At 32.9% G+C, this 13762-nt stretch overlaps 1 protein-coding gene across 1 annotated transcript in view; it reads left to right on the top strand.

Moving 5' to 3' along the window:
* The window catches only part of LOC306873724 (prostaglandin F2 receptor negative regulator-like), a gene marked incomplete at its 3' end in the record, with an annotated part of 33666 nt that overhangs the window by 8523 nt on the left and 11381 nt on the right, over positions 1–13762 (top strand). Inside the window, exons 4-5 of the mRNA XM_079423210.1 lie at positions 2008–2367; positions 12611–13033. Coding sequence (XP_079279336.1) covers positions 2008–2367; positions 12611–13033 — 783 coding nt within the window. The remainder of the gene's footprint in view (positions 1–2007; positions 2368–12610; positions 13034–13762) is intronic.

The raw sequence follows: 13762 nt of genomic DNA, 5'->3' as shown, positions 1-13762 counted from the left end.
AATTCAGATTTTGAATTGGCTGCTACTTTTTTATATTGTCTGTTTTCACCTTAGTTTGTTCTTTTGTCATTTTGTTAGTTTTTAATTATGTAAATTCAATTATGCATTCAAATAAATTATAAATATCATTAGTTTATGTACATTTAATTATGCGTTTAATTACATTATAAATGAAAATGTTTGTGTATATTATGCAAATTAAATTATAAGTATTAATATTTCAATTGTACATGCAATAAAATGAAATTATGAATTATATTAGTTTTTGCTTTTAAATTGTGTAAATTAAATAATGCATTCATTGAAATGAAATCATTAATTTAGTTAATTTTTAATAATGCATTCAATCAAATTGAATTATACATTGTTAGTTTGTTTTAATGTGTAAATTAAGTTACGCATTATATCGTTTTTTAAATTGTGTACATTATGCATTTGGTAAATTAAATGATGAATTATAAATTATATTAGTTTTTAATTTTTTATAAATAATATTAATTAAAATATCCATTCAGTGAATTTAAATTACAAATTTTATAGTATTTTTTAAAATTATGTAAATTAAATTATAATTTATATATATTTTGTATTTTGCATTAAATGAAATGAGATATATATATATATATATATATATATATATATATATATATATATATATATCTGTATATATCTGTATATATATATATATGTGTGTGTTTTTTAATTTTATTATGCAGTCAGTGAAATTAAATTATATACTTTTAATTATGTAAACAAAATTATGCATTAAATGTAATTTCAATTATGTAAAAAATTCCATTATGGCTTTATACTGTTGTGTATTTGCTTAATATTGTCAATTTTAGTCACAATCACAATTGTGCCCGCCTATGAAACTGTCCTGATCATGATGCCATGAAATAATCCAATTTGATTGGATAAAAATACTTACAATGAATCAATGATATGCAATTTGCTCAGATGATCTTTAAACAACTATTGTGATCAAATGAATAAATAAGTTGCATTTGCAGGAAAAAGAGAATGAAAGAGATTTGATTACGGTTGTTTAAGTATGCAGCTCCTCCCTCAAGACGAGTAGATATGCTCTTTTGACCGGTTTTATCTTGTTTAACATCTTCAGACCTTTCTCACAAACCAGGCTGTTTGAATTCTCGTTGCCAGTGAAATTCCTGCCTGGTTACTATATATACTGTCAATGTTACTGCAGAGTTTTAATTAAAATTGGGAAGACTGTGGGTGTCCGGAGAACCATCCAGCAGACATTACACAAACACAAACTCTCAGAGTCTTTATGTTGCATGAGATTGTAACTAGAAGATGTTTAGAGAATATAAAGCACAGAAGCAGAGTGTGTCGTCTAAACATGATGTGCTGAATATCACAGATCCCCAGGAGAAACGAGAAATTAAAGGAATAGTTCAACTGTAAATGACAATTCAGGCATCGTTTACTTATCTTATGGCAAACCCGTATAAGTAGTTTTATTTTTTTTTTCTGTGGAAAACAAAAGAAATTCAGCAGACATTCAGAAGAGCATGCTGCTCTTTTCCATATAATAAAAGTATATTTTATTATTTTATTTATAATTTTATGTATTTATTTTGTTATGTGCTTTTACTATTTTTAAATTATCATAGTATTTATTCATATTTTAAATTAGCTTTTATTTTTTTCTCTTCAGTTTCCTTTTCAATTTTAGTCTTAGTAATTTTATGTTAATTTTATTATTATTTTTAGCTTTGTTATTTCAGTTTTAGTAACATGTTATTTCAATAAGTTGCCAAGGCTGTATTTAATCTACTATTTTTATTATATTTGATTTCAGGTTTTATTCAATGAATGAAAATCATTTTTAGTAATTTTAGTGGTTTGGAACAACACGAGGTTGCACTGTTGCTCTTACTGTATTTGTTTATTTAGTTTGCATCATTAAGATCTGACTTATTTCAGTTCCATCTCTAATACCTGCATATTTTCTGTTTCTCTTTCTCTTGAAATCATCAGCGAGCTCCCTCAGCGTCCAGGTTCAGGACGACAGCACATTGTCCACCGGAGAGACGCTGCTCCTCACCTGCTCGGTCTCTGCCGAAGCCTCGGTGGATCTGGAGGTGGCGTGGCTGATGAACGGCACACGTGTTCTGGCCCGTCTGAGTCGTGACGGCGTGCTGACCAACGCGTCTAATGCAGTGAATGTGAGGCGGCTGGGAAAGTGGGATTTCCAGCTCAAGGTTCACGGCGTGGAGCTGTCTGACGCAGGACTCTATGCGTGTAAAGCGAGTGCGTGGGTTCAGCGTGACGGTGGACGATGGTACCGGGCCTCGGAGAAGATTTCGGACCCCGTACGCGTTCACGTTATTAAACAAAGTAAGTACGTTGCTTCATTTTCATTTGAGTTTCTGAAGTATCATTCATAATATCATGACTCTTAACATAAACACCCTGCAGCATCTCACGTTTTGTGGCAAAGTCTGACATTTTGAGAAAATGCCATCTGAAGCTCTTTACAGCTGCATATAAATGTGTTCTGCTTCCCTCATCCATAAAATATTAATTTGATGTTGATTATTTGGTATTTAAATGACATGATATGCCGTTTATATTAGTGCACTGGAAAATATCTTTCAAGCCATGGCCTTGGGTTTTCTGTTAGAAGATGATTCACAGATCACGTTTTATCAGACTAATGTGGATTAATTTCAGTTATGGCTGGATAATATAGCTAAAATAATCATTCTTAAGCTGCATATAGGCGATATTCAAAATATCGTTCAGTCCTTAGAACCGTAAGTGTAAAACCACAGATAAAATCAAGCATGCATGCCAGACTAAGCATGTTATTTTACCATCACTACCAGACTGGTTAGTTCTTAACCCGTCCATCAATGTCAGTTATCTAGAAGTGAAAGTAGAAAGGCTGCATTCGTTAGATTTGCGGTCTGTTTGTAATAGTTTAACTCTGTCGTGTTAATAAGCAAGCTTCAGGCATGAGATGCATGTGTTTGTGTCGTGTTTCTGAAGATCTGCTCTGTCACCAGCTAATGCATGAAGGCTGTGGGTGGTCTTCCTGATGGAGGACTGCTGCCTAGATTTACAGGCTAAAAGACCCTTGCTCATGTTAGAAGTCAGTGTTAGTCATTTGGGATCTCGTCGTCAGCGTGATTCACAGGGAAGAGCTTCAACCTGTTTATTCTGTGAGGAACCACAGAGAAAGAGAAGGCGTCGCTCACCTTAAAAGGCAAACTCTGGTGTTGTTTCCTCATCTCAATGAGTCTGAAATGCGTAGGATTTTGTTTCAGCTCCAAAAATACAGAAAACAACATAAAACTGGCTCATACGACTGGTTCAGTGACAGCAAAACTTACCGTATTTGGTTGTGCACATTGTTTGAGGTCCAGACAGAAAATGAAGCCTTTATTCACTGAAAACCTTTGCTCTAACAGCTCTTAAATAGTAAGATTTGCTGTGCCAGGTTTGAGATTAATAGGTTTCTATACAGTATATGTTTTGGATGCTTGCTTGTAAATCAGATAGTTTTATGTTAACTAAAGATAAAATTATTTAAAACATTTATTTTTTCATTGAAATAAATTTATTAAGTATTATATGGAAAAACTTCAACTAATTTGAACAATTTGAAATAATGCCTTATTTAAAAATAATTAAACTAAACTGAAATAAAGCTAAATGAAAACTATAATAATATAATGCAATATATAATATAATATCTAAAGGAAACTCGAGAAATATTGCCTAACTGAAATAAATTAAGTTTAATATAAAGTATAATAATTACTAAAACTGAAATTAAAATTAAGATAAATAAAACTGTTAAAATACACAGCAAAATTAACGAAAAATTAAATGAAAAATTAAATAAAAGCTAATTCAAAATAATACTACACTAATTTAAAAATATTATAATAAAAATGATTAATAAATACATTTAAAATAACACTGCTGATGTCAGATTTCCTAATTTAGATGTAATCTAGTGTCACGCTGTTTTCTGACAAACTATCTTCTGTTGTCTTCATTTGTAATTCGCTTTGGATAAGTGTCTGCTAAATGTATAAATGTAAATGTAACAGGATGAAGATGTGCACAGATCAAATGCTGTCCAAGCACTTTCCTTTAGTGCAAGGAAAGACAAGCGGCCCTTGACAGATTTCCTACAGCAGCATTTGGGATGTCATACGGGGTTTTAATATTTAATGCAGGAAATTCCCACCAGCACTTTAGACCAGCAACTTTCTGAACCATAAAAAAAAGTTTCAGAAAACATCACATATTGTCTGTGGCTTCCTGAAGTGGCCTGGGTTGTGTTTTCAAGGCCAGATGTGATGATAAACATCTTTTTAAATATACATCTGGAAACTAAAAGGACTCTCTAGAGCACAAAAGCAGGTTTAAAATCAAGTTAAATCTATAAAGAAGATTCGCAGGACTCTTGACTTTGCATTAAAATAATAACTTGAAGAGCATGAGTTTTTGCTGGTGGAGGTTTATTTGTAAAACTAGAGCCAATGAAGACATTGAGTCTGTGTGGTACAGTAAATCGACACCTCACTCACATACTTACACAACCTCTTTAACCTGCGTTAATTGAATGTTATTATTGGTTTCCAGTATCCCAGCACCACCCCGCTGCGCTCTACAGTCACATCTCTTAACGTTAAAGAGAATCTCGTTATGTTAGACCCTCTTTCGTTTCCACAGAACAACCTTGAAAGTTTTGGCTCTCAATCGTTAAACGCATGAAACACTGCAGAAAAACACCTGACCTGTGCAACTGCTAATGTCTGAACTTGAGAACGTGTTTTTGTGTGGGACGCCGAAAAGTATTGTTTTTCCCTCCTTTGCTTTGGATGCTTTGAGACACTCTTGATCCAAATCTGTTCAAACAGTATGCAGCATCATTATACTGATGGGTCTTTTCCCTCAAACTGGGAGCATCACATATACACTATTGTTCAAAAGTTATGTTTTATTTTTATTTTTTATATATACTCACCATATGCTTAGTTTAACTAATTGGCAATCCGGCATTAGTTTAACTTCAAGTGCTAAAAAACTTAATTAATTAATTAAAATTCATACACATTCATACATATTTTTTTAAATGACAAAAAAGTAACTAAAATTAAACTGAAAACACAAAATAAAATCGTAATAACGTAATTATTAGACGATAAAAGTATATCAATGATACTAACATAACATTTGCTCACCAAGGCGGCATTTATTTGATTAAAAATGCAGTAATATCAGTAAAATTGTGAGATATTATTACAATTTACAATAACTCTTTCTATGTGAATATCTGTTAAAATATAATTTATTTCTGTGATCAAATCTGTATTTTCAGCATCATTACTCCAGTCTTCAGTGTCACATGATCTTCAGAAATCATTCTAATATACTGATTTACTGCTCAACAAACATTTCTGATTATTATCAATGTTGAAAACAGTTGTGCTGCACAATATTTTTGTGGAAACTGGGATGCAATTTATTTTTCAGGATTCTTTGATGAATAAAAACTTCAAAAGATCAGCATTTATTTGAAATATAAATATTTGTAACATTATAAATGTCTTTACTGTCACATTTGATCACCTTAACGCATCCTTGATTAATAAAAATATGAAATTCTTTATAAATGGCAAAACTAATTGAGACAATTTACACCTCGGCAGAATACACAATGAATGCATTTCCTAGTATGAAATATCTGCTCCTCGGCTTTTCATATTTGTATAAACAAACTCCTGCCAACATTCTCCCAATGACTCAGTTGTCGCTCGTGTTTATTTGTCTTGCTGTGATTGCTCTTATAATTCAATCTCATCATTGAGCTCTTTAATACACGGTGATCCAGATGACTTTAGTTCTGCTCTGTGTGTGTGTGGCTTGTTTTTGTGCTGTAAGATCAGCAGTGTCTTCAGGTGTTGATGATGAAGTCGTGTTGGAGGCGGTGGTTTTCTGATAAGCGCTGTAAGTAGTCTTGCACACTTTGCATGGAGTAGTTTGCTCCGTTATCAGCCGGTTTTGAAGAACGGCGTGTTTGCTGTCGTCTGCGCAGCATTCGGTCAAAGCAGTGAAGTGCACTAACACCACGCTGACATACTGTAGTGCCTGAACCCATGCCATATGCTCCGAGATCGTATGAAGCAACGCCGGCTCAATTGTTGGGGAAACAGCTGAAGATTTCAGTAGCTGTTTTTCATCTAGTCATGCACTGATGGATGATTTGTGCTGCTCAAACTCATTAGCGTTAATGAGACCCGGTGAGCCCAGCAACCAAAAACCATGTTAATTCTGTATAGTGTCATGTTTGGCCTGCTTGTTTTATCGTTGTGTACATATAGCATATCATGAGTCTTTTTAAAAAACGTTCTCGTTTTATTTAGTTTTTCCTTTTATTTTATCATTTATATAATAAATATAATATTTGTTTAATTTTAATCTTGATGATTTAAAAATATATATATATATTTTTTTTAAATATTTGTATCTCCTTAAAGAAGAGTTTCTCTATTCTGTTCTAATTTCTAAAGAAGGGATTTCTTTAGTCAGTTCTGCTCTACTCTGTGATTAATAATATTATTATCATTAGTGAATCTTTTGCTTTATTAAATTATTCTCCGTTATCTATTTCATTCAGATTTTTAAATATAATTTGAATAATTATTATATTTGATATTTGTCCTGTTTAAAATGATTATCCTATTGATGGTGTTTTCTTTAGTTATATTTTTATTCTTATTCATAAAATTGTTTCTTTTTTAGTTGATCATTTTGATTTATTCTTATTTCAAAATTATTTATTTTCATATATTATTTCATATTTATTTATAAATGTATATTTTGATTAATTGTTCTATTTGATTAATTATTATATTTTATTTAATTATTATTATAATTTTAGTGTTTTTTTGTTATTTTTATTCTGATTCATAAAATTAATTACTTAACAAATGTAATTACAAATTGTTGTTGAATATTTTAGTTTATTAAATGATTTCCTATTATATTCTAATTTGTAATGTATTTTCTGATGAATTGTTCTTTTGTATTTGATAAAATAATTATTCTACTTTTAAGTGTCTCTTTTGCCAGTTTATTATATTCTGATAATAATAAAAAAAAAACATTTTATTGAATCTTTTAATTGATCAAATTAATATATATTTTATTCTGATTTCTAAATTTGTATTTTGATACATTTTTCTATTCTCTTTTTAATAATTATTATTTTATTATCCTAATTATTAATTATTATTATTATTATTATTACTATAAAATTAAATGGAATATATTTTTATTAAATTATTTAGTATTTTGTTCTGATTTCTGAACTTTCATTCTGATTTTTGTTCTTACTGATTTTAATAACATTTAATTATTTTAATTGTTTATAAGTGATTTTAGTCAGTTCTGTTTCTGATTATTCTAGTTTGTACAGATTTATAGTTATATTGTCATTTACTGTATAAAGTAATATTCCATTCTATTCTATTCTCAGTATATGGGAGATTATCTGGTGTCATTCAGCATCTTAGTATTGATTTCCATTGTTTAATGCTGATGTACAGAGAGTGGGATCAGGTGACCTGTAACCTAAACTCACCTTTCACTGCATCAGCCTCTCTGTATTTAATTAACAAATAAACCAAACAGACGAGGACCGATCTGCTGCTCCAGCCTGATAACATACCAGCACTGCAGCTCATTCTCTGCACAGCTGTGCAGCAAACTAAAGAAAGCATGAGAGAATGAAACCGAGGGAAGAAGACGGAGCACAAAGAGATAAATCTGATCATGTGGAGTGAATGTGTGCAGTGGAGAGGCTCTTGTTTAAGCTGATTGACAGTCACTCTCTCGGCCCTTATTCCGTTCCCAGGACACTCGGTTCCCGTCCATAGAGACCGGCTTTAGAGCTCCTGTGGGACATTCATCTCATCGGCTCTGTTTGTCCGGGTAAAGAAACTCACTGTCGACCTGCTCTCATCCTGTCTCTATTTATCTTTCCTTAACTAGAACTCTCTCTGGCTTGCTAATTGCTTTTCCTCACTCCATCCCAAAAAGTCACATAACCAAACTGTGCTCAGAATAATGAAGGTCTTCTGCAGGAGGAACAAACTAAGTAACTAACTTTTAAAAGTAATTAGCTAACTCAGAAAAGTAGTCGCCCCTCTTGGAAAAAAAGAAGCCAGTTTTAACCAATGCTATTTTAGTATTATCTATATTCTAGACTATAATTATATATATATATATATATATATATATATATATATATATATATATATATATATATATATATATATATATATATATATATATTTATATTCAGTTCCTCTTCAGGAAATCGAGTTGTGTCTAAACACTTCGGGAACACCTTCAGCGTGACCACTCCCTGAATCACGTGTGTAATCAGACCAATGCACCTCTTCGGAGGTCTTTAGAGCAGCTGGATCGGCCGTCCCCTGCCGGTCCTCCAATTCAGGGAACCGAGCTAGCAGCTCTAAGCACACCAGAGACCAGTTTCGAGAGACTGGTTCCCTTATCAGGGGATCCGTGAGGTTTGCTTTGGGGGCAAAGCATACCAGTATCGGTTCTTCCTCTCGAAATGGTCATTGCTAGAGCTCCGCTGGGACAGTCTGTGAGTGGTAGGCCCCAGGTGAGCCTCCTCACAAAATGCCCAGTATCGTCAGGCCTCCTCTCGCTTTGAGAGTTTTAGAGGCCTCCGCTCGCCAGAGCTGCGCTAGGAGGATGCCCAGTGTACAGAGTGTAGCAGGCCTCCTCTCGATCCAGAGAGCCGTCATGCAGAGGTCTCCGCTCCAAGAGCTCGAATGTTTTGGCGAGTGTCGTCAGGCCTCCTCTCGTTCAGAAAGGTTTAGAAGCCTCCGCTCGCCGGAGCACGAGGAAACTGTACGCCCTTAAGTGAAAGACTCACTTCAAGGTGAGGAGGTCGCCAGCTCGACCCAGTCAACTGCCCAATTGGTACAGTTCTGGAGTTCGTGCAGGCCCGTTTCTCCGCAGGGTTAACCCACTCCACGCAGCTCGAGTTCCTCAAGAGGCACGTTTCAAGGTTACGTATCTAACCCTAGTTCCTCGAGGGAACGACTTGGGGCCACACTTCCGGCATCCCTGCGAGCGCTTGCTTCATTCCTAGAAGCTGATGCCGGTTCCACCGCAGGTCTCTACGTCACCCTGCCCGTGACGTCTCGCCCAGACGTTTTCATTGTAACTTTAATTTTGGTAATTTTGTTGTTTTGTCTTTTTTTGGGTAGGGTTGGATTTTTTATTATTATAATTATGTCTAAATAGCTTTAATTAATTATTATTTCACCTTTAGTTTTATTTTAGTACATCAAGTAAATTCTAAATCAAACAACTAAATAATAAAAGTATGTGATTTATAGTTTACATTATTCCAGTTAATTTTAATATTATTTATTAATAATATGCATTATTATTATTCATATAAACAATATTATTTAATATTTCTATTTAGCTTTTAATTTGTTATAGTTATTTTTATTTCAGTTTTTGTCATTTTAGTACTTCAACTTCAAGCTATTTATTTCAGTTGCCAAAGCAACAATTCTATTTTGTTTTATAAGTTTAAGTTTTTCATCTAATATTTTATTACATCAAAGCTTTATCTCAATTACAGATTTTTTTTTTTTTATAATGACAATGTTGGTTTGAACCTTCTTTTATTTTTATATATATATATATATATATATACTGATGTCCATGACTTCAGATGGACAATGCCAGTTTTTTCTACAATCAGGTTAAATGGGTAATTGTTGACTTGTTAACTATGAATGTCTTCGTTGCTTCTCCTAAGCAGCAATCAAATAGAGATTTTTGCTTAATTCATCTATTTTTCAGGAAAAAAAGACCCCGGTTATTTTAATATAGACCTCAGTTATGTCTCAAACTGTGCTCAGATTTGCCAAAACAGCAAAGTCTGCTATTGAAAGTCAAAGATTTTAATAAGAACTTAAACATTTTGAGCAATATTTTTGGTTTTTGAGCATTTTGGTGCCCAAAACTTACCTTACACTGGTAACCAGAACTAAGACGGTTTTAAGGGCCATGTAAGTTTGAACTGAACTAGGCTATCTGCCCTTTTAAAGGCACAGTTCACCCAAAAATAAAAATTGTAATCATTTACTCACCCTCCACTTGCTCCAAACCTCTATGAGTTTCTTGCTTCTACACAGAAACTTATATTGTGATGAATGCTGGTAACCAAACAGCAGACGGCAGCCATTGACTAACATTGTATTTTGTTTTCCATTCTATGGAAGTCAATAGCTACCATCAACCACTTGGTTACCAACATTCTCTAAAACATATTCTTTTGTGTTCAACAGAAGAAAGAAACTCATACGGGTTTGGAACAACATGAGGGTGAGTAAATGATAACAGAATTTAAATTTTTAAGTGAACTATCCCATTTGAGCACCTATTTTAGGACCTTTTAGAATATTTTGTCTCCATATTTCAAAACAAGATGAGGCTTTATCAGAGTCAACAAGACGTCAAGCGAATGAACCCTTGATGCATATGAAGAATGTCAGTGTATTATTCCACAAATAAGTGGGAGGAGCCTATCGAACAGGAAGTGATGCGGATGAGAGCCACAAAGCGCAGATGGTCCCAGTGACTCAGTCGGCGTGACGTCCAAAAGCTTAACGCAAAACCCACCACCACATGTGAGGCTCAAGTCAGCTGTGTTTGTGAGTGAGCGTCTGGATGATTTTCATTAGTCCTGCTCCTCTTCCATGTGTTTTTCCGAGCTATTTGCGTTCTGAGAGTATTTGGAGGTTGTATATGTGGGAGAACGGCATTTTCTTTGTGAGTCTCTAGTACTGCTCACCCATGCATGAAGGTCCCAGCTGTATAGGAAGCGACGCAGGGAGTCGTTCACTGCCCACCGGGCGCGAAGCCCAGAAACACTTGACACTGGTGAGCCGAGAGCCTGGAAACAGGGTCAGCGTGCACCTTTATGAGTGTGTGATTGTGCACGTGACCCGATGTTTGGAGGACTGGGAGGAACACTTATACTGTCCCACATTTCTAATGTATTTTTGGTAGCGAAGAATCAGTTGACATCATAGTTAATGAATTACCCAGCTTTCTTTTGTTCAACAAACAGTCACTTTGGCTTCTTTCCAATTTCCTTTTGTTCTGTGTGATTTGATTTGATTGGATTTGTTATGGTTATAGTTTTGTGTTTTTAGTTTGTTTTGCTTTTTGTTAGGGCTTTTTAGTTTTGTTTTTGTTTGTTTTATACTTTAGTTTTTTTGTTTTGTGGGATTTTCTATGGATTTTTGTTTTCTTTTGTGTGTTTTGTTTTTATTTGTTTTGATTTTTACTTTTGTTTTGCGTGAATTGTTTTGTTAGGGCTTTTTGTTTTCTTTTGTGTTTTGTTTTTAGTTCTAGTTTGTTGTGTGTGTGATTTGTTTTGTTAGGGCTTTTAAGCTTGTTTGTTTTTGCATTTTAACTTTAACTTTATTTTGCTTTTTGTTTTGTGAGATTTATGTTAGGGGTTTTAGTTTTGTTTTGTGTGTTTTTTAAGGCTTTTTATTTCTTGTGTGTTTTTGTTTTTATTTGGTTTGCTGTTTTAGTTTGTTAGGAATTTTTTGTGTTTTGTATTTTCTGTTTGTTTTGCTTTTTAGCTTTTTTATGGGTTTTTTTGTTTGTTTTTTCTCACTTTTTCACATTTTTGCTTTGTGTGATTTAGGGCTTTTTATTTTTATATGTGTGTTCTGCTTTATTTTATTTTGTAGCCTTTGTTATTGTTTGTTTGATTTTTATTCTTGTTTTGTGTAATTTTTAAGTATTTTGTTTTTAGTTTGTTTTTTTTTTAGCTTTTTTTTGTTTTGTGTGATTAATTAGGGCTTTTTATTTGAGTTTGTTTATGGCCTTTTTTGCTTTTCATCTTTTTTGTGTTATTTTTGTTAAGGCTTTTGTGTGTTTTGTTTTGTCTGGTTGCCCTTGCTTTGCTTTTTGTTTTGTGTGTTTTGATGTTATTTGTTTCTTTGTTTTTTGCTTAATTTTTTTGTCATTTTTGTTAACTTGTTAATGTTTTGTTTTTTATTTTGCTTTTTAGATTTTTATGTTTTTTTTTTTTTCAGGGCCTTCTTAGGTTTTTTTGTGTGTTTTGTCTTTGTTTTGCTTTGTTTTTCTTTTTTGCTAACTTTGTGTGTTTTATTATTTCTTTTTAGGTTTGTTTTTATGTTTTATTTTGTTCAGAATTTTGCTTATTTTTTTGTTTTGTGAGTTCTGATGTTTTTTTTGTTTGTTTGTTTTTTCCTGAACATACATGGTTTGAGTTGTTTCGCCAGTCAAAAATGGGCTTGAATGTTGACTTCTAATCATGAAAATTACCAAAATTAGAACACAATGTGGACACAAAACTTTAGAACAAAACTTGAATTAATACCTAAAATGCACAGCATTCCTTAAAAGCGCAAGAAAAGAAAGCTTATTTATTCATTCCTTATTTGTGTTTTTTATTTATCTGAAATAGATGTGCAACACAAAAATGTAGTTTAACTTTGAGTATTTTTTCTTTCTCTCTCAGATCCAGACTACACTGTTGTTCTGAGTTCATCTGTGAATGCAAAGTTCTCCGGTGACCCGACGGAGCTGGAATGCAAAGTCACAAACGTGTCGAACCTTCGTAGCGGGCGGCTGGGAGTGTCGTGGCTGTACAGAAACGTTCAGCCCGGTGACGTCCCGGTATCCACTCACACTATCGCCTCACTGGATGAGAACGGGTACCTTGTGCCAGGCAAGACATACAAGAGCCGTGTGGAGGCGGGGCTTATTACAGTGACACGAACAGAACCTTCCGTGTTCAAGCTCCGCCTCCTTCGCACGACGGACACCGACGCCGGTGAATACACGTGTGCTGTAACCGCATGGGTACCGTTGCGACATGGGAACTGGACAAAGGTTGCTGAGCATGTGACCCCAGCGCTGAAAGTCAGCTTTGCTAACAAGCGTAAGTGTGCATCCATTTAGATGGTAATTTTTTTACGGTTAGTTTATTGTTTATTTAACCTTTTTATTTTATTGTGTTTGGTGTATCATTGAATTGCAGTATTTTATGTTTATTTTGCTTGTATAAATATTATATTATTATATCAATATAAACTATATTTTATTCCAAAATCCAAAGGGCAAAAGTGAATCAAATAATATAATGAGGTACGTATAGTATGCACTTGGAAATAGTATTTTATTTTATTATTATAATTTTTATTTAACTTTTTTTTATTCAAAAGGTATTAACAACAATGACATAAAGAAGAACAACAACACTAATGATGATGATGATAGTAGTAGTAGTAGTAGTAATAATAATAATAATAATGCTATTAATAATAATAATAACGCTATTAATAATGTAAAAATCATATTATTGTTATTGTTGTTTTTTCAAAATCAAAAGGACAAACGTGAATCAAATCATATTGTGAGGTAATTAAAGTATTTTGAAGGTTACGTATTTTTATTTAGTTTAGTTTTATATTTTTATTATTAATTTTATTTTTAGTAATTATTTTATTTTGTGTTGATATCTATCTATCTATCTATCTATATATATATATATATATATATATATATATATATATATATGTGTGTGTGTATGTGTGTGTGTGTGTCTGTTTGTTGCATTTTGGTCTATATAATACAAATGTATTATTATTAATAATCACAGTATTAATAT

Source organism: Barbus barbus, assembly GCF_936440315.1.
Source record: "Barbus barbus genome assembly, chromosome: 8".
Classification (NCBI taxonomy): Eukaryota; Metazoa; Chordata; class Actinopteri; order Cypriniformes; family Cyprinidae; genus Barbus; species Barbus barbus.
The sequence above is the reverse complement of the archived record's forward strand: the minus strand, read 5'-3'. Positions and strand labels throughout refer to the sequence as shown.